At 39.9% G+C, this 26,594-nt stretch overlaps 1 protein-coding gene across 1 annotated transcript in view; it reads right to left on the reverse strand.

Moving 5' to 3' along the window:
* The window catches only part of lyst (lysosomal trafficking regulator), a 104,064-nt gene that overhangs the window by 71,470 nt on the left and 6,000 nt on the right, over positions 1 to 26,594 (reverse strand). Inside the window, exons 2-7 of the mRNA XM_088350872.1 lie at positions 19,651 to 19,739; positions 11,101 to 11,299; positions 8,371 to 8,461; positions 5,159 to 7,247; positions 2,304 to 3,216; positions 552 to 713 (exon numbers count right to left, since the gene is read on the reverse strand). Of these exons, the coding sequence (XP_088206998.1) occupies positions 552 to 713; positions 2,304 to 3,216; positions 5,159 to 7,247; positions 8,371 to 8,461; positions 11,101 to 11,299; positions 19,651 to 19,739 (3,543 nt within the window). The remainder of the gene's footprint in view (positions 1 to 551; positions 714 to 2,303; positions 3,217 to 5,158; positions 7,248 to 8,370; positions 8,462 to 11,100; positions 11,300 to 19,650; positions 19,740 to 26,594) is intronic.

Here is a 26,594-nt window from a genome sequence, read left to right on the forward strand (position 1 = left end):
GCAAAAGAAGTTAAAAGACACAGAGAGAGAAAGAGACAAAGAGCAACAAAGGAAGAGAAAAAGAGAGACACAGAGAGTGAAAGAGACAGAGACAGAGTGGGAGAAAAGAAGTGGAAAAGAAAGAGAGAGTGTGAGAGAGAGAGAAATATAAACAAATACAATGTCTTTGTTCGAGGCACCTTTCTTTGGCAACATCAAGTTGACATATTTCAACCAGCAGCTTGTTTCTCTCTTGCGCTTCTCTGAGTGTTGTCCCGTGGGCCAGATTCAATCCCATAGCCTGATCTAGCCCGCGGGCCGCCTGTTTGACACCTGTGCCTTAGAATGTGTCTTTACATCCCACTATCCTTTTACAACACCTCTCCACTCATTCCTATCACCACACCGTATTTTACCATCTATAAGGCACACAGCTTATAGGGCAGAATTTTGGGGAAATTATTGGTTGCGCCTCATAGTCCAGAAAATACGAGTCTATGATAAAAATAATAATAATGATTTAAAAAAAAAAAACGCATGCAACTTACAGCATCTCCAAAGGCAGGACTCACCCGGTCTGGCTTCTCGTCAGGGTTCTCTGGAATGGAGGACGCGTCAGCTAAGGCAACTCTTAGCAGAGAGTCAAAGAGCGGCACGGCCAGGTCGGATTCGACAACCCCCGAGCACGATAGCTGCTCTCTCACTTCTAGCAGGGTGTCTCCGACCGACTGGAGCTACAAAGAGGACGTTCATAAATGGAATAATGATCTCATTAGGTATGTTTACCTGCAGGAAATAATCCAGTTGGAAAAAGAATCTTGCCAGTATTCTGATTGCTTCAGCATGTATCATAATTTGAGTAATCTGATTACAGAGAGAACCCTTATGAGTATTATGAGGAGGATTTATCAGTTTTATTTTCTGCTCTTACAGCAAAAATGCCACACTTGTGTCCATCTATACATATAGTACATGCCACAGTTGTATACATCCATATTTGGTGTATGTTCCTCTTCAGGGTTGGGTAGGGTTACTTTAACTGGATTACTTTCAATTACTTTGGGATTACTCCAATACCAAATATGCTAATAAAAGACAAAAGAAACTAAATATGAATAAAAATATGACTCACAACACGTGGTAAGCTTTCTCTCCTGGCTTTGATCTCTCTGATCATCGGCAAAACTAACATAAAATGCGAAAGAAACAAAATGAAAATAAATCCAAACAGCTTGCCAACATCATTTTTGCGATTCCGTGTATTCCGTTGCTCCCCAAGCCTGCACAAAATTTAGTCATTTTATTCATATTTAGTTTCTTTTGTCTTCCATCCATCCATCCATCCATCCTTCATTAGCATATTTGGCATTGGAGTCATCCAAAAGTAATTGAAAGTAATCCAGTTAAAGTAACCCTACCCAACCCCGTTCCTCTTGTACCCATCTACATGTAGTGGATTTCTTCACAGTTGGATCCATCGATATATATATACGTTGGATTTTACAGTTGTATCCATCCTATACAAAGTGGATTCCACAGATGTACCTATCCATATATAGTAGATTTATAGTAGATATTTAGTGGATGGAACAATTGTATCCTTCCATTTATGATGGATGGATTTTTTTAGTTGTATCCACAATTGTTTCCATCCATTATAGTGAAAGCCACAGTGGTATCCAACTACTTATAGTGGACGCTTCAGTTATCCATCAATATATAGAGTAGGTCTTTGCTTTTGGCAAGCAACAAATAAGCACATCTGGTATACAAGAGACACAAGCACATTACTTGGTTGAATTTGTCGAGTGACATGAATGAAATGATCCGTTATTTTATGTTAATGTTGGGGGCGACAGTGGCTCAGGAGGTAGAGCGCTTGTCTTGGGATCAAGAGATCGCAGTTTGAATCCCAGCTCCTCTGTGTTACATGTCGAAGTGTCCTTGGGTAAGACACTGAACCCCTAATACCCCCAATAAGCAGGTTAGCGCCTTACATGGCTGCACGGCCGCTATTGGGAAATGTGAAGCACACAATAAAGCGCTTTGGGAAGTTTTGACTTGAAAAGCCTATATAAATGCAGATCATTTCATTTCATTTCACTTCATAAACGCAAAAACAACATCCATTTAAGTGATGCCATTGCTCCCGCTTCGCCCTTGTATTCAGATTATTCTGAAACACAGAGTAAACGGGGCTATTTGTTTGTCTTTAAGTGACATTCTTATTCATTTCTCCAAGAATCAAATATTCCTTTTCCAAAGGGATTGTTGCCTGCATTAAAACATCTTCAATGTCTGATGTACGACGGAGAGTTTCCTACCTGATAATTGAGCTCTGAGTCGGTTCTCTGCAGGGCCGAGTTTAAACAAATGGCCAACAAGGCCTCTAGAAGGCGAACACTTTGCAACTGCCATTCCTCCTCCAGTTTCTTTGTTAGTTCTCTGGTTTTCCCCTCAGTTTGAGCGCTCCTAATCGAATCAGGACATTGTTCCTCCACCACTGCGGACTCCGGACTACTTTTGCTCTTGGGTTCCTTTTTCTTCTTTGCTTTGCCGTCCTTGGTTTTACAAGACAGTTTCTGAATCACCATGCTCATGAGGCGGAGACAAACATCCAACCCCCCAAGTCGGAAAAACTGCCTCTGGAACAACGGGTTGGCCAGATAGACGAACCGACACACCGTCCAAACGTCCGCAGCCCGTCGGATCTGCTCTTTGGACGGCAGGGTCACGCTATCTGGGGACAGGTAGGCCAAGCGTCCACCTAGAGGCTCACTAGCGGTGCTGTCATAGCCAGAAGTGTCCTCGGAATCATTAGCAGAGTCCCTGTCGGAGTCGGCCTCTTTGCTGACGCATAGAAAAGCGACGCAGAGGAAAAGGTTGATGACGTGGAGGTGCGTCTCGGCCTGGGTGCGGCCTGCCCCTCGGCCTTGGCCGCTACGACTCTTTCGACGAGGATAACCCTCCTTTAGAACTTCGTAGAACTTGCTGAGGCTCTGTGGACCTTCTCCAGATCCTTTAGTAGCAAGATCCTCAGTCAGGTGGGAGATTTTCTGCTTCTCTTCGGCGACAGCGATCTCCAGTTCCTGGAGGGTGCTGTCGGCCTGCTGGTGTCCGAAGCTTGTTATCAGGGTTTCGAATACCTTCAGAGCTAAAGGGCACGTTTGGTCCAGGTAGACCAGCTCTGTCATCTGGTTGAGACCGTTGCAACTGATGAAAAGATCTCGGATAACCCTGTGAGGGAAACATGAAGTCATTTTACACAACCCAACATCTAATACGGTGACCCCTTGCTACTTCGCGCTTCGGTAATTGCTGGTTCACTCTTTCTCGGACTTTTAAATTAATTGATTCTGTCTTTGTTGTCATTAATATGATTGTCTTGTGTATTGTGTTCAGTGGGGACAGAATAAGAAGATAGATTTGGAGGGGGTGGACCTGATAAGCTGATTGACTGTGCGTGTCGTTGTGATTGACTGACACAATACACCAGCCTAACACCGGGCGGGCGCTGCCTGAGTAGACAAACTGCTAAGCATAGCATCTGCTAACTTTTAGCTACTCATTACAATGAAAATAAATGAATTCAATCAAACTCAAATGAAAACCTGAAAAACGCAAATAAAAGCTGATCACCAGCGGGTGCATCGAGGAGAAGGCAAGAACGGTGCTGCTGGTCTGCCTAATGCTAACGTCTAGGCTAACAACACTTTGAAGCCACCGGGGCGGACACTGTAATTTGCCAACGCCAGGTCCATTAGCAATTAAATGGATGACTTGTGCGAAATGACCAAATTCAGGACGGTCTTATTTTGATCATCGCAGAAATCTGCCTCCATTCAAAGACACCCAGATACTAGCGTGTAGCTAGCCGGCCACTCTCTAAATTGCTTCCTTACACTGAAAGGAGATACTTTTGTACAATGACAATAAAATCATTGATTCAACTGCTATCATGTGTAGTGTGTTATTATTTGTAGATCTAGAATTGTATTTTGTTTGTCGTATATTCTCAGTCTGGAATACGGTCATCTTGAGTTCGGATTTTATTTAGTGGGACGCTGCCGTGCGGATTTTCAATTTTCACGGGTGGTTCTGTTTCCCTTTAACTGTGAAAACAGAGTGTCCTCTTTACCTCAAATAAAGTAGACCCTCGAGAAATAATGCCTTACGACATTTTTACTTTACGGTGTGTAATAAGACGTGTTTCAGCTCCTCTTTGTGGCATTTTCCCACCATGTGACATCATTAAGGCGTGCCTAGCTCATAATATTATCAGGTTACTGTGTATAGAAAGTGTTTATATGGACCCACGTTACAGCACTTTACCTACCACTCGACATCAACGACACAGCGTCCCTGGATTACGATATTGTGGAGAACTATGTTTTTCTGGACCCTTTTTATGGTGTTTCCCTACCACACGACAACAAGTCGGCGTCCCTAGTCTATGGCATTTTCAAGTTGGTATATGAAATACAATGTGTTTTCGTTGTAACTCGTTATAACATTTTTCAAAATACATGACACCAATAACAAAGTTTTTTGTGTGCCATCTGGGAACGAAACTTTGTTGTGTTAGTGCATATGATGATTTGTCCCTGGTCACTCTCATATACAAGGCTATGGGCTGAACTCCCTCCCACAATGCCTTTACCTCTATCTAAGGACGATACAGAAAAAAAAAATAATAATACATAATTATATTTAATAGGGGAAACAAAGCTTGTGGTTATCAAAAAATACGAAAAAGGTAAAACCTATGGCTACCCTGACTAAGTTGCGTGGTCATTACCAATTAAAAATCAGAACGATTATTAAAAATAAGGAGGTGATTAAAGCATTTCAATCTTCTAAAGCATGACAATCCTCGAGAGTGAAAGTTTTAAAAGGAGTTTGATTTTTAACCCGCAGCTTCCTCTCTTTTGCATCCAATCACGCCTCCACTCGACCAGCTCAATTACCAGTTTTCCTTTACATGTGTTGTTATATGTTTTGATTTTTTTCTGGTATATTCCCTAGTAGTACTACAATTTTGTTATTCGAAGGTATTTATCTGGGCTACCTGGTGTTCAGAATTCATTAGCTTTGCGGCATTTTTACTTTACGATCCCCACCTCAGAACTGATTCATGTTGTATCCCAGCGGTCAATTGTAAAATTGACTGAAATCTCACCTGGATTTAAGAAGAGCAGGTAACGCCTGCAGATAAACGAGTAGCACCTCCACAGGCAGGCACTGTGTGTGATAGCTACAGACTTGGGTGCAAACCGTAGAAACCCCGAGCTGTTGAGCGTGATGGACAAGCTCTACCCCTCGCTGCAGCACAGGGTTGAAGATGTGCGTGTAAAGCTGCCACTGCACGACCGCGTTGCCACGCAGTGTTAAATGGCACACATGACCGGCTACCAGTTGGCTCAGGTGCCAGTTGTCTCCAAACACAAGATCTTGGTATGCCTCAAGAGCGTCCCACTTCCATAGCATGTCCTCCGCGCCCCCTCCACTTGGTAGAATCCCCTGAGAACGGTAGCACAAGCTGCTTGAAACTGCCGAAGGTTCCCCGTGTTGAAGCGTCTCCTCGAGGCCTGGCAACTGACTTTGGTCCAAAGTGCAAATGTTACATGAAGCAAGCTTGGCCCTCTCAGAAGGTTGTCCTCCACCAAGCTGTTCTAGTATCAGTCTGCTGAGAACATTGAGAACATGAGTCTGGTAACTACGTAGACCCGGTGCTCGGAAAGCGTCTAATAGCGGCCGGACTACAGAACGAGGATCCATGCAACAGCAGATCCCGACTGCCTGTACGCCGGCCAGAACCTGTAAAATTGCCGGTCCGTTTGGAGACAAACGTTGCAGAAGACGAAGGAATTGGTGAGCACAGGCGGCCAGGCAGCAGCAGCGTTCGGGGTAACAGACACCGTCCTCCTTCAACCCTTCCTTTCCTTCGCCGTACTCCTCGAAGGGGTTTCGCCTGGCGGCCATCTTGAAAGCAGAGACAGGCAGACCCGACAGGTCTCTGTGGTGATGTAGAAAGTGTGAATATTCGCAGCGCCGGTGGCGACGTCGAGCGCACACCGACTGGTGCAGCTGCTCTGATTTTGCTTTCTTAATGGCGCTGACAATCTTGAAAACCCCGGCGATCAGGCCTCGGAGTCGTTCCGAAGCCTCCCCTCCTACTTCAGAATCCCTTGCTGTGCTGAGTTCCTCCAGACGCAGGACTGTAGTTTCGAAAAGTTCCAGGCCACGATGTTGGACGAACTCGTGGATGAGGTCCAGGGCTTGGCTAAAGAAGAAGGGGTTGGGTGTTGAGGCCTGCAGGCAACCGAGCAGGACTTGCAGCACACCTTCGAGAAGCTCCGGCAGAAGGAGCGCTCTGTGACGAAAACGTGAAAAGGAAAAATCTTCTTGGACTTCTTGCAAAGTTTTTTTAGTTCGAGGAGCGAATGGGTTTGTCTGTCTGTCCAGGCAACTTTGGATTTTTAGAGTAGCCCGAAGCAGGTCAGTAAGACTACGTCTCAAGCTATCCGGAAGGGTTTCACTGTGACTGACGTCCACCGACATCAGGTGCAAAATGGTGCGCAGGAGCATCCTCTGCACCAAGGCAATCGGTTCCTCCGTCCAGCCCCCAGCCAGTTCCTCTGCCCCCGCTCCGCCGCCACCTCCCGGACCACAGCAATCTCCAAACTCAGTCAGGATCTCCGTCAGGGTCGGGACAACGCTGACCGCTAATCCTGGGTTGTGACTGATGCTCATATCGAATTTACAAACTTTCTCCAGTAAAGAAAGTAGCACGTAGCAGAGGTCGAAGGGAGAGTTCTCCATGTGATTAAATATGGACATGGCAGCGGGGTCAGTCAGGGTTTCTGTGTCCAAGGCGTGCGATCCGGACAATCTGGGATGGGGGTAAGGCGGACTCATGGTTTCAGTCATGGCGACAGGCGAATCCATGAATGAAGTTATTTCCAAACGCTGATGAAGATTATGTCCACGGACGGGAGTGCCGTGCGACCTTCTGCTTCTGGTCCCACTTGGACCCGCCTTGTCTTCAGCGTTGGCTTCGGAGTCTGAGGTAGAAACTTGCGAGCGCCGAGCATCCTTTGCCGAGTATTTCTGGGACATCCGTCGCGACCTTCTCGATTTCCAGGTGCCGCTGCCGACCCGCGGCCTTTTTCCTGCGTCCTGTTCATCAGGCTTCTGTCCTGCTCTAAGAGGTACGGCCTTTACCTCCCGGCTAAGGAAAACTTCTAATAGCGACGGCAGCGTGAAATCTGTTGACATAGAGATGTTTAGTTTATGAGCTTTGTAGAAACAAATACAAAGAACTTGAGCTTATATTAAACATTTGATTTCTTAACTTGGTGGAGCACGTACACGGATGTGATTGTAACAACCCGCGACCAACATGGAGTAAAAAAACAATTAGAGTCGACAATGTCGAACATCCGTGTGACTGAGGATCATCAGCCCAGTACTAAATACCCGTGTCATTCAAAGGTCAAAGGCTCCTGGAAGCTCCACGGTTCTTATTTTAAGTGCATATTCTTAGGAAAGTACAACAATACACAAAAAGCTAATAAGGCAGTGTGCTTTAAACGGGGTATTTGAAATTCAGTGTACATGGCTGGCAGCACCCGCTAAGATGAAGAAAATAAGGCAAAGAAAGATAAACAAAGAAATAGAGCCAAAGAGAGACCAAGGGATAAAACGACAGAGAAAAAGACAGAAAGACGGTCACGCAAAATAAAAGACTGACAGAGACCATCAGAGAAAGTGAGATACAAATACAGAGTGAGACAGAGAGGAGGAGAGAGAAAGATAAAGAGAGAGAAAGAAAGACAGAGACCAAGAGAAAAAGTAAGAGACAAAAGCAGAGACAAAGGTAGAGAGGACGAGAGAGACAAAAAGAACAGAAACTAACAAAGAAAGAGAAAGACGGAAATACAGTGAGAGAAAGAGAGAGGAAGACCCAGAAAAAAAGACAGAGAAAGAAAGACTGGAAGACAGAGACCAAAAGAGAGACAGAGAAAGGTCGAAAGAGAAAGACTATGAGAAGAAAAGTGAGACAGCGTCACAGATACAGGGAGAGACAGTGAGAAAGACAGAAAGAGAGAGATACAAAAACAGACATATAGAGATTTAAAAAAAAGACAGAAGGAGAGCCAGTGAGACAAAGAGACAAACAGAGAGCATTCTCAATAATAATTATTATTTTATTGACTAGTAACTGATTGCTCTAAGGGTTTAACTGTTTTAAACAGTCCAACGATTCCATCAGTCTAAAACTTTTCAAGAGATAGCTCCTGAAAACCGTTGGTACTGAAACCTTAATTTGTTTGCACATTTAACAGTAGCGTAAAAAGAAGAAAAATAATAATACTCAAGAGCACAAACCTGGTGCTTTTTCTTCCTGCACGGGGATCTTCCACACCAGTGGCAGCAGAGACAGCAACAATGTGAGCAGCTCCTCTCGGCACGTCAACTCCTAAGTGAGCACACGCACCGCCGTTACCTCGAAAGCCTCGCTCGCACTCGTATGTCACATTAAGACACACCCATCAAGATGCACTAATAACCAACAGTTGCCTCGTTTTTATAACTACGAGTTCAAATTTGGCGGATGAAATGAATGATAATACACCTCCTTTCCATTCGATCGCACTCGTTTGTCACGTTCGGACACACCCATGAAATTGCAGATATTTACCTCAATTCTATGAGAAAGATCTCAAATTTGGAAAATAGTATGAACTTTGAAGCTAAAAGCTTCCCCTGAACTCGCTCACACTCGTATGTCACATGAGGACAAACCCATCCAGGCACCAATATTTTGTTTTCATAACCAGTAAATTCAACTCGGTAGATGAAACTAACTTTAACCAAAAACAACCTCATCATTTGCTTGCACTGATACACCGAAAAATAGATATATTCACCTCAATTTCATAAAAAGGAGCTCAAATTTGAAATATTAAATACACTTTGGAAACAAATGCCTTTTCTCGATTTACTTGCACTCATAAATCAGGAGAAACCCATCTAGACACACAAATAAGCCAATATTCACCTCATTTTCAAAACCAAGGAGTCAAATGTAGACAAATGAAATTACCAATGAAACGGAAAGCTTCTTATGCATTTGCTTGCACTCGTATGTCACATGAGGACACACCCATCCAGACACACATATAACCAATATTCACCTCGTTTTTACAACCAAGAAGTCAAATGTAGACAAATGAAATTACCTATGAAACTGCAAGGCTCCTTTCTTTTTTTGCGCACTCGTATGTCAAATAAGGACACACCTATCAAGAGACAAAAATAACCGATATTCATTTTCAGAACTACAAGTTCAAATTTGACACACAATTTGAACCACGAAAACGAAAGCCTCCTATCCATTTTCTCGCACTCGTATGTCACATAAGGCGACACCCGTCAAGACACAAAAATAGCCGATATTCATTTCCAGAAGTTAAAATTTGGGAAATGAAATCAACTCTGAAATCAGAAGCCTGCTCTCCATTCGCCTGCACTCGTATGTCACATGATGACACACCCATCAAGATAGATAACAGATAGTTATAAAAATAACGGTACTAAGAGTTTGAATTTGCCAAAACATATTAACATAGAAAACCAAAAGCCTTCTCTCCATTCGTACGCACTCGTATTCCACATTAGGACACGCCCCTCCAGACACAAAAATAACCGATATTCACCCTGTTTTCAGAAGTAAGATTACTAATTTGGTAGATGAATTTAATTTTGAAAAAGAAAGATCCCTCTCCATTCGCCTGCATTTCATAAGTCACATGACGACACACCCATCAAGACAGACAAATAACAGAAAGTCCTTTTTTTTTATAACTACTAGTTCGAATTTGGCAGATAATATGAGCATTGAAACCAAAAGCCTCCTCTCCATTTGCTCGCACTAGTATGTTAGAATAGGAAACACCCATCAAGATACACAAATATACAACATTCATTTTCCGAATTACAAGTTCAAATTTGACAAATAAAATCAACTTCAAAACCCCAACCCACCTCCACGTTTTCTCGCACTCGTATGTCACATTAAGAGATTATCCAGACACACAACCAATATTCACCTTGTTTTCAGAACTAAGACTTTAAATTTGGCAAAGTAAATAAACTTTGAAACCGAAAGTCTTCTCATAATTCACTCGTATGACACAAATCAACTGATGGTCACCTCAATGTCATAACAAAAAGATCAAAATTGGCCAATAAAGATAGATAGAGATAGATAGATAGATACTTTATTCATCCCGGTAGGTAAATTCAAACTTCCAGCAGTATCCTTGTGTTGAAAAATAGCAAAATAAAAGATATAGAATACAAAAATACCCAATCTAACGTGTTGATATAGAGTATTTATATAGTAGTGCTACGGAAAATACACACCGTCATAAAAATAGGGTAATATGCAAATGTGGGGGTGGGGTTTAATGTGGGCTTTTACTCCCCTGGGTGGAGTTAAAGAGCCTCATTAGATGAGGAAGAAATGATCTCCTTAGTCTGTCCGTGGAACTAGACTGTCACAGCTCTTCTGTTTGGAGATGATGCTCTAAATTAAACTCTAAAGTACAGTATTAAGCTCATTTTCAAATCTCCAAATTGGCAAACATGATACAACTTTTTCACACTTAATGAATCGCTAATGAATCATCGGTTCGACTGTTTTGAGGAGAAGCAATGTAGCATCTACGTGACAGTCTTGTTTCCGAGACCTGAGGGGGATCCAATATCTCCACAGAATTCCTCACGGCTTAGAGAAGCGAATCCTTCAAGTGCTAATTAAAAACAATCGAGCAACTTCATGGAGTGTTTGTGAAAAAAACGAATCTCCCACAATTCCTTTCGCTCTTTTTCAGTTCAGAATCTCGTGTGCTTCGTAAAGATTTTGTGATTTGCTAGTACAATACAGTATTGCAGGTCTATATGTATCAACTAGAGGTCCCAATGCTTGTGGTTATGCCAAAGGAAGAAGCAAAAACATGATAACCATGGAAGCGAAACTTCAGGACGTGTCCCAGAGGTCTAATGTTAATATATTCCTAGAATAGACTTCTAGCAAATAAACAACGTTCTCACCTGGTCAATGATGGAATCCAAGGTACTAAGTAAGAGAAATCCTCTTCCTTTGACCAGATATTCACCTAGCGCCACCATGTGGCTTTCTTCCTCGTCTTCTTCCCGTGCTTCGGCCCTCTGCGCCACGGCGCTGCATAGTTGGTGGACGTCCGTCAGGAATTCCCGTGCTAGCGTGTTGCTAGCGCCGCTCATATCCGAGCTGAAAAGAAAAACATATTAAATGTTATTACTGGAGTAGCGGTAGGTGATATGAGGATAATAGATCATGATGGGTATAGATCATGATTTTCAAGTTAGCATTGTGGACACTGTCAATAGTTGCTCACAGTATCTAGAAAAAAAAGAAATATCGTCCCTATTGTATTTCGGCAGCGCCTGGTCTTGATTTAGCTTTAGCTGCTAGCATCACTTTAGGAAGTAAAGCCAAATAGTTAAGAAGCTAATGCTATTGTCACAGGCATTAATTACTGATGTTAGCATTGATAAAACGGTCAATAGCTGCTAATGGTATCTCTAAAAAGGAAATATCATTAGATTTTCTCTATAGTATTTCGGAAATTCCTGGCCTGGATTTAGCTCATTTTTCTCAAACGTCACTGCTAACCTCATAATAAAATAGCATTGCTTTGGTAGTTAGCTTTGCTTAAGCCACTAGCATCACTTACGGAGTTAATGCCAAATAATTAAAAAGCTAATGATAGTGTCACGTATCTTAACTAAAAATGCCATCAATGAGGGCAATCCCTAGCCTGGATTTAGCCAATTCTTTGCTAACAAAACTAATAACCACTTTAGAAAACATATTGCTATGGAGGCTAGTTTCACTTTAGCCACTAAGCATCACTTTAGGAGATAATGCCGAATTATTCAGAAGCTAACGTTTGTGTCACCGACCTTAACTTCCAATGCTAGCATTGGGGACATAGTCAATAATTGCTAACAGTATCTATCCATCTGCAAATGCTAGCTCCCCAAAAAATTGTGCAGCTGCTAACCACGTTAGAAAATAGCAACATTTTAGTGGCTAGCATCACTTTAAGAGTTAAAACTAAAATATTTTACAACTAATGCTAGTATCACACAGCTTATCTACTGATGCTATCATTGTGGACACGGTCAATAGCTGCCAATACAACCCAAAAAAAAGAAAAAGGAATTATTGTTAGAGCGTCTCTATTCAATGTCCGCAGTGCCTGGTCTTGATTTAGCTTATTCTTCGCTAATGCAACTGCTAGCCACATTAGGGAATAGCATCAAATCGGTGGCTAGCTTGGCTTTAGCCGCTATTATCAATTCAGGAGTAAATGCTAAATAAGTTAACAAACAATGTTAGACACCGACCTCAACTACTGATGCTAGCACTGTGGACATAGTCAATAGCTGCGCAACTGCTAACCACATTAGAAAATAGTATCGCTTTGGTGTCTAGCATTGCACTAGCACAGGGGTGTCAAACTCATTTTAACTGGGGGCCACACGATAGAACAAACATTCTGTCGGGGTCCGGACTAGTAGATCAAAGAGAAAGAAAAAGAGAGATAAAGAAATAAGAGAAAGAGGGAGGGAAAAGGAGAGAGGGCAGGACAAATAAAGAAAAAGAGAGCGAGGGAGCGTGAGAAACAAAAGAGATAAAAAGTCATGAGAGTGGGGGAAAAGAAAGGGAGAGGACGAAAGAAATCCAAAGAGAAATAGAAAGACAGAGGGAGAGAAAAGAGAAAATAAAGTGTGAAGGGTAGGAAGAGAGAAAGAGAAAAGAAAAAAAAAGAAAGTTAGAGCAAAAGAAGTTAAAAAGACAGAGAGAGAAATAAACAAAGAGCAACAAAGGAAGAGAAAAAGAGAGACACAGAGAGAGAGAGAGAGAGAGACACAGAGAGAGAGAGAGAGAGAGACACAGAGAGAGAGAGAGAGAGAGACACACAGAGAGAGAGAGAGAGACACAGAGAGAGAGAGAGAGACACAGAGAGAGAGAGAGAGACACAGAGAGAGAGAGAGAGAGACACAGAGACAGAGACAGAGACAGAGACAGAGAGAGAGAGAGAGAGCGAGAAATACAAGTTCAGTGTCTTTGTTCGAGGCACCAGGCTTTGGCAACATCAGGTTGACATAATTCAACCTGCAGCTTGTTTTTCTCTTGCGCTTCTCTGAGTGTTGTCTCACGGGCCGGATTCAATCCCTTAGCGGGCCTGATCTGGCCCGCGGGCCGCCTGTTTGACACCTGTGCACTAGCATCACTTAAAGAGTTAACGCCAGTGTCACAGACTATAGCGACAGATGCTAACACTGAGGATACGGTTGCTAGCCTATAATGCTACTGTTTTTGCATTAATTCCTCATGTTCAAATTTTGAAATTAAAAAAATGCACAATTTATATCGAGCCTTGTCCAGAAATTAGACCAATTCCCTAAGCTTTTCGGATTCTTCTTTTGAGTAATACAGGAAGGGGACAAAGGTCAGAAATGTGCTCCAGAGTCGCCCCATTTTTGTTTTTAAAGAATAGTGGTTAAATCAAAATTGTAATATTGTTTAAAAAATCTGGAATATAATATATTTTCAATGTAGCCCGAGTGAATAACATGTTTTTTTGCAACTAGATAGGGAAATAAATCAGTTGTTCACCAATGAATAATTGAATGAATGACTATTTCTTTTAACCAGATAGTCAAAAAACCCACAGAACAATCATTAAAACAGAACACAAAACAGAAAGATATAAGATTAAAGGGACAGTGTGTAATATCTAGTGCCTCCTAGTGGTCCAAAATAAGAGAATCAATGATTGAAATAATAGGCAAAAACACATGAACTATCATATAAAAGTTAATTATAACAAAAAAATCATAGCAGAATCAATACCTAACAGTTGCCAGCATCTTGGTCTGTTATCTTGCTGCTACGCCGTGCTCATTTGGCAATGCTTTTCGTTCGCATAAGACAATACAGTGTCATCTAGTGGTCAAATATTAAACAATGTACCTATAAAGGTCACACAAGTTCTTCCCTACCCATCAAACAAATAAAGAAAATAAATACAATTAAAATTAAATCTAAACAATTAGCAATTAAAAAAAAAAAATCAAGACTTACATTTTCATATATCTTTTAACTATAATCATCATCAGGATTGTTTCATAAATTCCCCCCACTGACAGTGAATGCAGTGATCCTTTTTTTTTTTTTCATCAATTATTTTATAGAAATAATGTTTTTTTTCATCACAAGTTCATATATTATCAGTGCTATTTTATAATTTAGTAAATCTCCAAATTTGAAGGCTTTGTGTACATTGTTACAAAGAATGACAATATAAAGGAAATTATTATTATTAATTGAATAGACAATTGATTGGTTCTCTGTAATGTAAACATGGTTATTTTTTTATTTCTTTAAATAAGATGAAAGTTTAGGGGGACGACCCGATTTTGGTAGATTTGCAGTGGTCTGATACTCCTTCCATTTCAATATTATTGCTTGCACAGAGCTCCTTGGGATATCTTTTTGTATCCAAATACAGCTTTAAAATTCTCCACAACAGTATCTCGGACCTGCCTGGTGTGTTCCTCGTTCTCCATGATGCTCTCTGCGCTCCAAACAGACCTCTGAGACTATCACAGTGCAGGTGCATACGATCACAATGTAATATTCAAATTGTAATCATGGACTGAGAGATCTGAGCTTTTTTTGTTTAATCTTTTGGTTAACACTTGACCCTACGGAAATGAATACCTTTAAAAGATAGTTAAATCTCAATTAAAGAGAAAGCATGGAGTTTTGAAAATGTTAATTTAGAGCACAGGTGTCAAACAGGCGGCCCGCGGGCCAGATCAGGCCCGCTAAGGGATTGAATCCGGCCTGCGAGACAACATTTAGAGAAGCGCAAGAGAAAAACAAGCTGCAGGTTGAATTATGTCTTGATGTTGCCAAAGCCAGGTGCCTCTCACAAAGACACTGTACTTATATTTATTTTTTCTTTCTCTCCCTCTCTCTCTTTTCCACCCCTTTTCTCCCACTCTGTCTCTGTCTCTTTCACTCTCTGTGTCTCTCTTTTTCTCTTCCTTTGTTGCTCTTTGTCTCTTTCTCTCTCTGTGTCTTTTAACCCCTTTTGCTCTAACTTCCTTTTTTCCTTTTCCCTCTTTTCTCCTTCTCTCTTCATACCCCCCGCGCTTTCTTTTCTCTTTTCTCTCCTTCTGTCTTTCTATTTCTCTTTGGATTTCTTTCTTCCTCTCCCTTTCTTTTCCCCCTCTCTCATGACATTTTATCTTTTTTTTTTCACGCTCTCTTCCTCACTCTCTCTTTCTTTCTTTGTCCCGCCCTCTCTCCTTTTCCCTCCCTCTTTCTCTTATTTCTTTATCTCTCTTTTCGCTTTAATCTACTAGTCCGGCCCCCGACAGAATGTTTGTTCTATCGTGTGGCCGCAGAGTTAAAATGAGTTTGACACCCCTGCTTTAGAGAGTATGTCGTTAAATTAAAATGATATGCTATTATAAACAGCGGTTAGCGAGGTTTGGTTGTAGATGACTCAATGGATTACACTTTTTATTTTTAAATATTTGTTCTTGTTTAGTACCACAAGAAGTTGACACAGGAGAAATATCAAATCGGATATTTTGTTAGAAAAAAATGATCTTATTTTTTTAATTTTCTTTTTATTTTGATTATAGTTACGGACAGAATAGAAAAATAAGCTCATTTGGTGGCGAGTTCCATGTTTGTTTGCGGATAATAATTGGCTGTCGAATAAACAAGCCCGGAGAATGGATTGCACGGTCATCGCTCACATGGGAATTCTCTTGAAACAGTTTGCAGGATTGTTAATAAGCACGAGTGGTTGAATTCCCGATCAAAACGCTGCCGTGCTCGAAAGGAATGTGATTGAACATGTGATAAGCAGTCCACGGTTATAAACACGCTCCTTACGGGAAATCGGCACAAAGAAACTACTGTAGTTTAATGCAGTTGATGTGCTAATCAAAAGCCCAACACCAAAATGAAAACATATTTGTTTGAGCTACCACCAAATGTAAACAATACACTGTTTTTCTGAAGTCTTAAAGTGACAGTGGGTAATAACTCACGAATAGAGTTTTTTGTAGCTAAAATGGAGCTAAAGCAAAAAAAGACACACTAAGGAAGCTTGGGAAAATTCTGAAGCCTAGTTCAATATTTTCATGAATGAGGAAAGATAAATTCTAGCGACTGAAAGGACATTAATGCCAGTGTTATTCCCTGCCAGCAACAATAAAAAAATAAGAGGGACGGATAAACCTGGAGCAGTTGAAAATAGCTGGAGTTGGTCAGAGCTGGTGTAAGTGGCTAACTTTAGCGGTTGGTAGTAGAAAAAAATTCAAGACGAAGCTTTATTTACACGGAGCAACCAGCCGTAACTAGCAGCCAAGTGGCTAACATGAGCGGCTAGAGAAAGAAACAGTGGAAAAATAAATGAAAGGTGCCTGAAGACTCAGCGACTTTAGTTTAATGACTAGCTATTCGAAGGCAACACTAAAGGACAAAGCCAGCTTTATTTACACGTAGCAGCTAACGATCAAAAACGGCTAGTGGCCAGCCATAGCCTGCAGCCAAGTAGCCAACACGAGTGGCTAGAGAAGAAAACAGTGAAGAAAAGTGGGAAGTCCCTGAATGAAGGGACTCTTCGACATTGGCTTGCATGGGCAGCTGAGGAAGGTGAGCTACACTGAAGAACGAAGCAAGAACAGCTAACAATAACAATAGCAGCTAGTGTAGAGCCATACTTTGCAGTCTAGTGGCTAAGAAAAGTTGCAAGAGAAGGAAACGGTTGAAGAAACTGCACCAGATGCCCAAATCTCAGGACTCAACGACGTTCTCCTGCATGAGAAGCTTTAAAAGGTGGGTGACAATGACGGATGAAGAAGGAGGAGCTAACAATAACAGCTAACTATAGCTTGAAGCAAAGTGACTAAAATGACTTGCTAGAGAAGGACACAGTTGAAAAAAGGCAAAGATGCCTGAATCACGGAACTTTGCATTGTCCAGCTGTGGAAGGTGAGTGACACAGAACGACAAAGCAGGAGGAGCTAACAATAATGACAGTAGCTAGCAGCAACCCATAACCTGCAGCTTAGTAGCTAACATTAATGGCTACAGAAAGAAAAAATAGGAGGAAAAATGGAAAATTTCTGAATCAAAGATTTCAGCACATTCACTTGCATGACTCGCTGGAGAAGGAAGCAATCTTTATTTACAAGAGCAGCTAGCTTACAACAATAACGGACATCCATAGCCTGCAGCCAAGTAGCTAATGTGAGTGGCTAGAGGAATAAACAGTGGAAAAAAAGCAGATGATGCTAAAATCAAGGGACTGGGAGACCATTGCATGGGGTCAGCTGTTAAAGGTTGCCGTTAAGTGCTAAAAGCACAACTGGGACAAGCTAGCTTGGCAAAATCCTCATTTGGGCTTCAGTTCTAGCAAGATGGCAGCCAAACATGTGAACTTCTTCAAGTTGTGTAGTGTTATTACTATTTTCTAATCCTAATATCATCTTGATGAGAGTACATGCGTTAAGAAAATCCGTTTATGAGAACACTGAAACTAGTACACAAGGTCTCTCTCCGAACATTGTTTTACTCAGTCTAAAACTAATAAATAGTGGAGTAAATCATATTACCAGATATTCTCGGGCGGGACATTTTCCTCCCGGTTTTGTCGCGTAAATCCCGATGGGGTCGGCGTGGCGACCGCCGCCTGTATCTGCATAGCGCCGACTGAGTGAATTTTCTGTTGTGCGGCGCAAATTCCATTAAACGGCAATTTGAAATGGAAGGCTTCCAGATTGGCAGCGGATCAGCGTATCACATGAAAGCATGTGATGTCACATGGCGAGGGAGGGGGCCCGCCTTCGCAATACGCGGCTGACCCCGGGAGGACCCCGGGGGCCCGACGCGAAACGTCTAAGGCGCTAATGTTGCCATGCTTATCCGCAGGGATAGAATTAGCTAATGAAGCTAACGACAAATGATGAAACTGTACATATAAAGCTTATCGGCGGGGATAACATGGTAAGGTTTTTGTTTAATATAGGAGAGGAGACATCAATGGTTTTTGAACTTGCAAGTAGGGCGGTGAGAGAAGCCATCAGATAAGAAAATTAATTCCCTGTTGAAATGAAAGTCAAGACTTCCCGAAGCGCTTTACAGTGTGCTTCACATTTCCCAATAGCGGCCGTGCAGCCATCTAACCTGCCTATTGGGGGCATTAGGGGTTCAGTGTCTTACCCAAGGACACTTCCACATGTAACACGGAGGAGCCGGGATTCGAACTGCGAACTCTTGATCCCAAGACGAGCGCTCTACCTCCTGAGCCACTGCCGCCGTGTTCTGTCCCTCAGGGTTCATACACCAAATTCAAGCACTATCAAGGCCCAAAATTTCTTGTGTAGATATTTTGTGTACATACATATCCAAATTCTTTTTAGCTTTTTTAATCTTTTATCTTTACAGTCAAAATGTGTTACTGGAGTACCACGTCCAATTTTGTTGTCACAATATGTTCAAGCTATTTTGTAACAATGATAATAAAGGTATATTCTATTTTATTTTTTAATTCTTTCAGTACCGCCAAAGAAAGAAATCCGACGCTCATCAAAAGAAAATGTTTTGTTGTTGTTGACTTTGATGACCAAAATAAAGTCGCTATCTTGGGGCTGGGACATACTCTGTAGATAGTAGATGGAAACAGCTCCAAAAAGCGTTTTGTGTCAATGGGCTGCTATAAACTGACATGAATTCTGCCATTGAGCTTCAACAATGCTTGGCTACGTCACAATTGTTTCCAAACAGGGAAAGGGCTCTATAGGTATTGGGTAAACATGGAGTTCAATAAGGACGACAAAAAAGAAAGAACTATAAGTATAAAAAGCAGAAAAATGAGCGAGATTTTGACTCATTTTAAGGATATTGATTGCTCCAAAGCAGAATGGATGCAATCTTTTAATCTCAGAGACTGCTGATCTTTTGCTTTTTGTTTTGTTTTAACTGTTTTAATTTTTATTTTTTTCACTTTTTCAGACGATCTGAGTATAAATTTGTTAAACTAGAATTGAAGTTAGTTTTTTTTTTTTTCATTTGTTTATTAGCACTGAATAGTTAATATTTTTTGCATGTTATCATTTTTTTTATAATATATTATTTGTTGCATAATGTTTGACTATTTTTGATAAAATATCATTTGAACAAAAATAAGTCTGGGAACCCATTTGAGAGCTTTTCTTAGTGAGCCGAGCCAAAAGAGCCAGTTTTCTAAATAGAGCTGTCCTCTTGAATCGGTAAAGGCCATGGCGCTTCACATGACAACAGTTGTGTCGGCGTCATCATCACGCACTTTTTCCCAAATCTTCCTTCATTTATTGCGTCTATAGAGTCAGACTGCCAAGTAACACGACAATCGCAACAATTTCAAGCATTTTCAAGCACTTCACTCAAAATGTAAGGCTTTTTCCTGTCCTTGAAAACACAACATTAAAATTCAAGCATTTTCAAGGATTTCAAGTCCCTGTACAAACCTTGAACGTACTTACCAAAATTTCAGGGCATCTTTGGTGTGATTAGGGTGACGCTGCACATAGTGGAAGAGACACAGGAAATTTTCCAGATTTTGAAGACTAACCTAAAGAAAAACACAAAAATAATGAACATTTAATCTATAAACCAGCACTAAATCACAGTATAATAAAATAGTGGGGGATGAATTTTGTAGCAGGAGTGAAAGTACTGAACAATAAACCTGGTTTTAAGATTATAAAATCATTTAAATTATCAGGAATTCTATAATAGCGTGTCAATATGATATTTACTCAGCACAGAAGACAGTTTGTTGCATTTTCTTTTGGTTCTGAGAAAGCATTGCATGGGTTGGGTGGGTAGGGAAGACTGGATGGTTCATGGAGTTTCCCCTCTGTTAAGAAACTGATCTTGCGGACTTCACGGGGGCTCAATAGGATGGAAACAATCTATAAGCCATCCAGGCCTCGTAATTGGAGTGCGGAAGGCTTTCCTTCCAAGGTGCCTGCTCTGAATCCCGGTCTTCTTTGTCCCGAGGGTCTCAGGGGGCAAAGGCCAAACAGGCCCTTTCCAGGAAAAGCGCGTGAATAAGAGGAGAGGCGTCATTCGTTACCGAAGGCGTGTCCTGTGACCGGTTGGAGTTCCGGTTAGTGCTTTTCAAAGTAAAGTTCTCCAATTGGTTGATTCGAATAATTGTTGATAATGGGAAAAATTTCTTTCAGACATGCATGCAAATCCCTTAGCATGAAGCACATATGCAAATCATTTATCTTTTGATTACAAACAACCACTTTGGGGGTTCAAATCTTTATTATACAGCTGGAGAGTACACTCACATCCTGTGAATGAATGCAATGTCTGTCCATGGGCCCTGTTGTGTGTGCTCTTGTGTACCCCTTTTAGGAAAAAGGAAGGGTTTTGTGAACGAATTGTGGGTCTTTTGAGGTGTTGGCAGTGTCGGTGGTTGGAAAAGGTTAGAGATTTGTGTCAGTTCAGTTCCCTACAACCACTAGGGGCACTCTGGCTCATTACAAAACAAAAAAAGAATGTAAATAAGAATACAGTGGGACCTCGGTTATCGCGGTTAATGGGGACCCAAATTTTTATTTTATTTTATTTTTTATTTTTTTTTAGACCCGGTTAATGAGGACCAAAACCACCCGCGGAAAGTGAAAATCTGCTTAAAAAATATATATTTTTTTTAAATTATTTTATTCTATTATTATTATTTTTTTAGACCTGCGAAGCTCTGAACCCGCGAATGTGGAACCACGAAGTAGCGACGCCCCTTCACAAATGCTTAAAAAAATTTTTTTTTTGTTTTTTAAAAATTCTTTTATTTTACTATTTTTATTTTTTTTAGACCTGCGAAGCTCTGAACCCGAGAACGTTGAACCACGAAGTAGCGATGCCCCTTCAAAAATGCTTTAAAAAAAAAAAAAAAATATATATATATATATATATATATATATATATATATATATATATTTTATTATTATTATTTTTTAGGCCCGCGAAGCTCTGAACCCGCGAACGTCGAAGCGCGAAGTAGCGAGGTCCCGCTGTACTTATTTAAGGATAATATGAAAATTGTATATTTTTCTGTTTCGATCCAGCCAATTTACAATCGACAGTTTGTCAAGGTACATCTTATTCATTATATATTTTTGAAAATATACAATTACAGTACAGTTGCTGCTTTTCTGTTTTATTCTTATTCATTTTTTTTAAATTCAGGTGCATCTTATAGTCGTGTCATCCAGAAAAATGCAATTAAAAATACGTTCGAGCGCTTCTTGTTTTAATTCTGAGGTTTTGAGTTGTTCCTTGCCCGCATGTTGGTTTAAGATCAGGTAATTGTGTCATTGTAATCCTGTGCAGTCCTTTGAGACATTTTTGTGATTAAGGGCTATATAATTAAGTTTGACTTGACTTGACAAGAGATTAAACATGATTAATTCATTCTCAATTATTGTAGGATATTGATGTATTTACAATATAATAGCTAGGCCACCAGCTCGGTGGCCTTGGGGGTAGGGCGCCAGCTCCGAGACTGGGAGGTCGCTGGTTCAATCCTCGACCGAATTATGCAATTATAATGCCGTGACAAAAAACTCCTGCTTGGCGCTCGGCATTAGGGGGTTTGGTCACCTAATGACTCCCAACACATCAGTTGGGTTGAGCGAGGGGGCTGGGAATCCCCTCCTCTGTATCAATCTCCCAGAAAGAGTCAGGAATATGTTCTTGACTCTAGCCACCTCCCACTAGGGGGATATGGCTCTGGTGTATATATATATCTCATCTCATCTCATCAGCCGTACCGCTTATCCTCATTAGGGTCGCGGGGGGGCTGGAGCCCATCCCAGCCATGTCCGGGCAGTGGGCAGGGGACACCCTGAACTGGTTGCCAGCCAATCGCAGGGCACACAGGGACAGACAACGCATTCGCTCATTCACACCTAGGGACATTTTGGACCGGCCAATTCACCTGAAATGCATGTTTTTGGAACGTGGGAGGAAACCGGAGTGCCCGGAGGAAACCCACGCAAGCACGGGGAGAACATACAAACTCCGCACAGGAAGTCTGGAGCTGGATTTGAACCCACGACAGGTTCCCATGACATGAACTGTGCCGCACAAGCGCTAACCACTGCGCCGCCGTGCTGCGTATATATATATATATATATATATATATATATATATATATATATATAATAACAATAATATAACAATAATAACACTAAACTTTCACTCTAATAGAGAATATCGGGGTTAGTTATGTTGCCATGACAGTGACTCATAGGCAAATGGTCATTGTGAAGAGGCTGCAGTTTAATTCAATTTAAAAAAAATTAAAAAGGCATTGTATAGCAGTTCCTAAACATCAGGGTTGACCGAAAACATTTACAAAAATGAAATATATGGTTACTTGATCTGAATTCTTGGTCAATTTCTAGGCCGACTTCAGAGAAATCAAAAGGATTCTGAGAGGAGTTCAACAGAAAAACAGGAAATCAGAGTGATTGTTTGTAGAAAGGAGGACACTAATAATTGATGCATATATTTGAATAAACAAGAAAAGTTTTTTTGTCACGGCATGATAATTGCATAATTTTTCGTTGTTAATCTTATTGATTTTTATTTTATGTAGTTGGTGAGTTAGTTTTTCTTTTCGTTTCCATTTTTTCAATGTATTTTTACTTTGTTACGGTAATCTTTTTTCACATTTTTGGATAATTCAACAGCATTTTCTATTTATTTGGACGGTTATTCTTATTTTCCTTGATTAGTTTGTTTTATTTTATTAAAAAAAGTTCTACTTTTAAAATTTTCTTTTTTATTTATTTGTATTTATTTATGTAGTCAATTATTTTTTTACTTCATTTCATCAATTTATTTCTTATTACTGGTCGTTTTAATTTTTTGATTTCATTTTAGTTATATTACTTGTTTTTATTCAAATAATTATAATTTTATTTTGGTTTATAATTTTTAATTAATTGTATTCAATCTATATATTTTTTTTTATTCTTTCATTGATATTTTTTTATTATTTAGTCAGCTTTTATTCAATTTCATCAATGTATTCTTATTTTTGATTTCTATATAATTATTTAGTTTGAATTTCACTTAAATTTCATTTTACTATTTAATCGTATTCATTTTGTTTTTTTCAATTTGTTCTTTTAATATATTATTTTTATAACTTGTTGGTTTAAATTGTATCTTTAGTCTGTTGCCTTTTTCATTCATTTGATTTAATACGTCCTTTTTGATGATTTATTTTACTTTTAATTAACGATTGTGGGGTAACCCTTCATTCATTGTTTTATTTCAATGTATCTATTTATTTTACTATATTTGATTTTCTCCAAAGATTTTTGCTTGAAATTTTAGTTTTAATTAATATTTATTTTGTTAGTTTTATTTTCATTTTTATTTTATGAATTTATTTTGATTTTATTTATAAATATCTTATTTCATCATTTTTTTATTCATTTATTTATGCATTTTTTAATAATTTTTTTCTAATCTTTATCTTATGATGTGGTCTCCTCAATGACCTGGAACAAAATCAAATCAGCTTCCGTGGTCAAATAAATAAAAAACTGAAAAAAATAAATGGAGTTTGAATACATCTGTCATAACAGTGATATAACACTCCTAAAAAAAATGGATCCTTCATTAAAATTCAAAGAGAATAAAAACGAATAGAACAAAAACACCACATCGAAATTCCAGAGTAGTGTAAACACATATTTACATCTTCCTAGAATAAAGGGAGTCACACAACTAAGAACTGACCGGCATTGACGTAAAAGCGACGAGACAACGGCGTATTGTTTCGAAGTAGGCGAGACGGATTTGGCCAACCGATTTCTGAAAAGGAATCTGTGTCAATTTCCTTTCGGTGTCGTAACGCTGAAAGTGAGTTTGGTCAAACATACGACTATTTGTAGCACTCGAAATTTCTTTGCATGTGAGCGACTTGCAAAACCGAGCGGGTCAAAATGACCCACGACCACCACAACGAAGAGATGATTATTTTTGCACTACAGACGGGGGAAAAGATTTTTTTCAGCAGGCGAGCAAAAAAATTACTCAGGATCAATGTTGCCTCTAAGTTGCGCGCGTGCACAATTGCGCACTGGTCGCACATTCTCAGCGCACAAGAAAATCTGTGCCAGCTCACAAAAATCAGGGCTCGGAATTGCTAATTAAGAAGCGAATTAAGTCAAAATTACAGTGCATGAAGGTAAAAATACAAGGGTTCCCATGACGTTGTCTTCTAAATGCGGTATTTGGAAGTCAAGGTCAAAGTAGAACGAAGTTGAGTAAAGTCAGTAGAGTTTTTCGAGAACCGGCTTCTTCGGCTCGGCTAACTAAAAGGAATCGGCTCTTTCGGGTCCTAAACGGCTCTTCAGGTTGTTTTTGCCTCTTTCATCCATATATGACCATTTTTTATGTAAAATTATGCACAAAATGAATTAAAGGAAGGGGGAATAGAACCAAAAAGAAAAAAATACCAAAATGAAAAAGTAGTGAAAAGCTGAGAAAAAAAGAAACAAACAGAAGAGAAAAAAGAAGGAAAAATTCAGAAAAAAAGCCAGGAAAAAAGAAAAGAAAAAGAAACACAGGAAAAAGGTAAATAGAGAACAAAAATAAAAAGGTAACAGTTAGGAAAAAATAAACACAATGAGATTTTTTTTAAAGGAATTAAAAAAAAATAGAAAAAACAGGGAAAAAGAAGAAAAAGTTTGCGTTGCATTCAAATAATTTCCAATTATACCAAGTCAATCTTGTTACCAACATTGTACTTCCACTAAAAAATGTGATTAAATACAATTGTGTATCGTGCAACCGACTAAATAAGCCCCAAAAAATGTTAGTATTATGCGACAAAAGATACCAGGAAAAAAAAGAAATGGAAATCTTGTTAAAGAATTGTTGTAAAAACAACGTTTGTAGGCCGTACAACTTTTGCAATAATACATTAAACTCAGCAAAATGTAACGTGATGTCAAGTTTTGGACATGTTTGATAATGACTTAGTTGCCACACTTGGGATTGCCATTGCTCACTGTTGTTTCAAGCGTTGCTCACCAACTTTGTGTGAACGCTCAGACCCCTGGACAATTACAGGGAACATTGCTCAGGATCCATCGGTACGGGTTTTTCAGCGCATTTGCCGATTATTAGTTTCAAGAGTAGGCCGATAACTACTGTAAAAACATGAAAATTGGCGCGAGATTTTTTTAATAATGCAAAAAGAAGAAAATTTGTTATAAATTCATAGAAAACCTAATTGCATTACAGCGAAAAAATTTAAATCTTTCAACACAACCAGCAGGAATAATCCTTCACTCAAACCAAAAACTAACAGTGCAGGAAATAAAATAAACAATAAATAGATACAAATGTCAATACAAGCAACATAAATTAAATTAACTTGAAACAAAAAGTGCATCGAAATTTCAATGGAGCGCACGAATTGGAAAGTGTGGGTGTTTCAGAGTCAGATTGACAAACTCATGTTACGGTAACAGCTAATCACTCAGCCTTCCATTTTAACGTGCTTTTTATACTCTGTCAATCAAAAACACACACGCTTAATTGACAAATTAATGTTATGATAAGAGCTAATATATCAGTCACCACCACGTGCTTCCCTAAAATGAGTCACCTACACTCTTAATGCCACAGGTGTCAAACAGGCGGCCCGCGGGCCAGATCAGGCCCGCTAAGGGATTTAATCTGGCCCGTGAGACAACACTCAGAGAAGCGCAAAAGAAAAAACAAGCTGCAGGTTGAAATATGTCCACTTGATGTTGCCAAAGCCAGGTTCCTCTCACAAAGACACTGTACTTGTATTTATTTCTCTCTCTCTCTCTCACTCTCAATCTCTCTCTCCCAACCATTTTTCTCCCACTCTGTCTCTGTCACGCTCTGTGTCTCTTTTTCTCTTTCTTTGTTGCTCTTTGTCTCTTTCTAGTTTACCTGACTGCCCATTTTGCACATCTGGTTAGCTGCTCCTCTTGCACTCTTTGCACTACTGTATAATACTATACATAACTATAATTATTTAGTAGATTATTAGTACTTCAATACTCCAACTTTATACAACATTTTATTTATATCTGTACATTCAAGGAAACTGTGCGGGTCAAATGTATCGCCATTTCGTTCTGTATACAAGTGTACAAGAATGACAATAAAAGTATATCTGAATCTGAATCTGAAATGTTGACCATTCAAGAGAAACATCTGGCACCGAATGAGTTTACCGTATTTTCCGCACTATAAGGCGCACCGGGTTATAGGGCGCACCCCGAAAAAATAGTTTTTGGTCCTATTTTTGACATACATAAGACGCACCGGATTATAAGGCGCTACAATGGGAACGTGGACAAAACAGTCAGATAGTTCAGTCCAACTTATTACCCCCTTAACATTCCCAACG

The sequence above is a fragment of the Urocampus carinirostris genome, chromosome 13, assembly GCF_059441175.1.
Source record: "Urocampus carinirostris isolate Australia breed hairy pipefish chromosome 13, RoL_Ucar_1.0, whole genome shotgun sequence".
NCBI lineage: Eukaryota > Metazoa > Chordata > Actinopteri > Syngnathiformes > Syngnathidae > Urocampus > Urocampus carinirostris.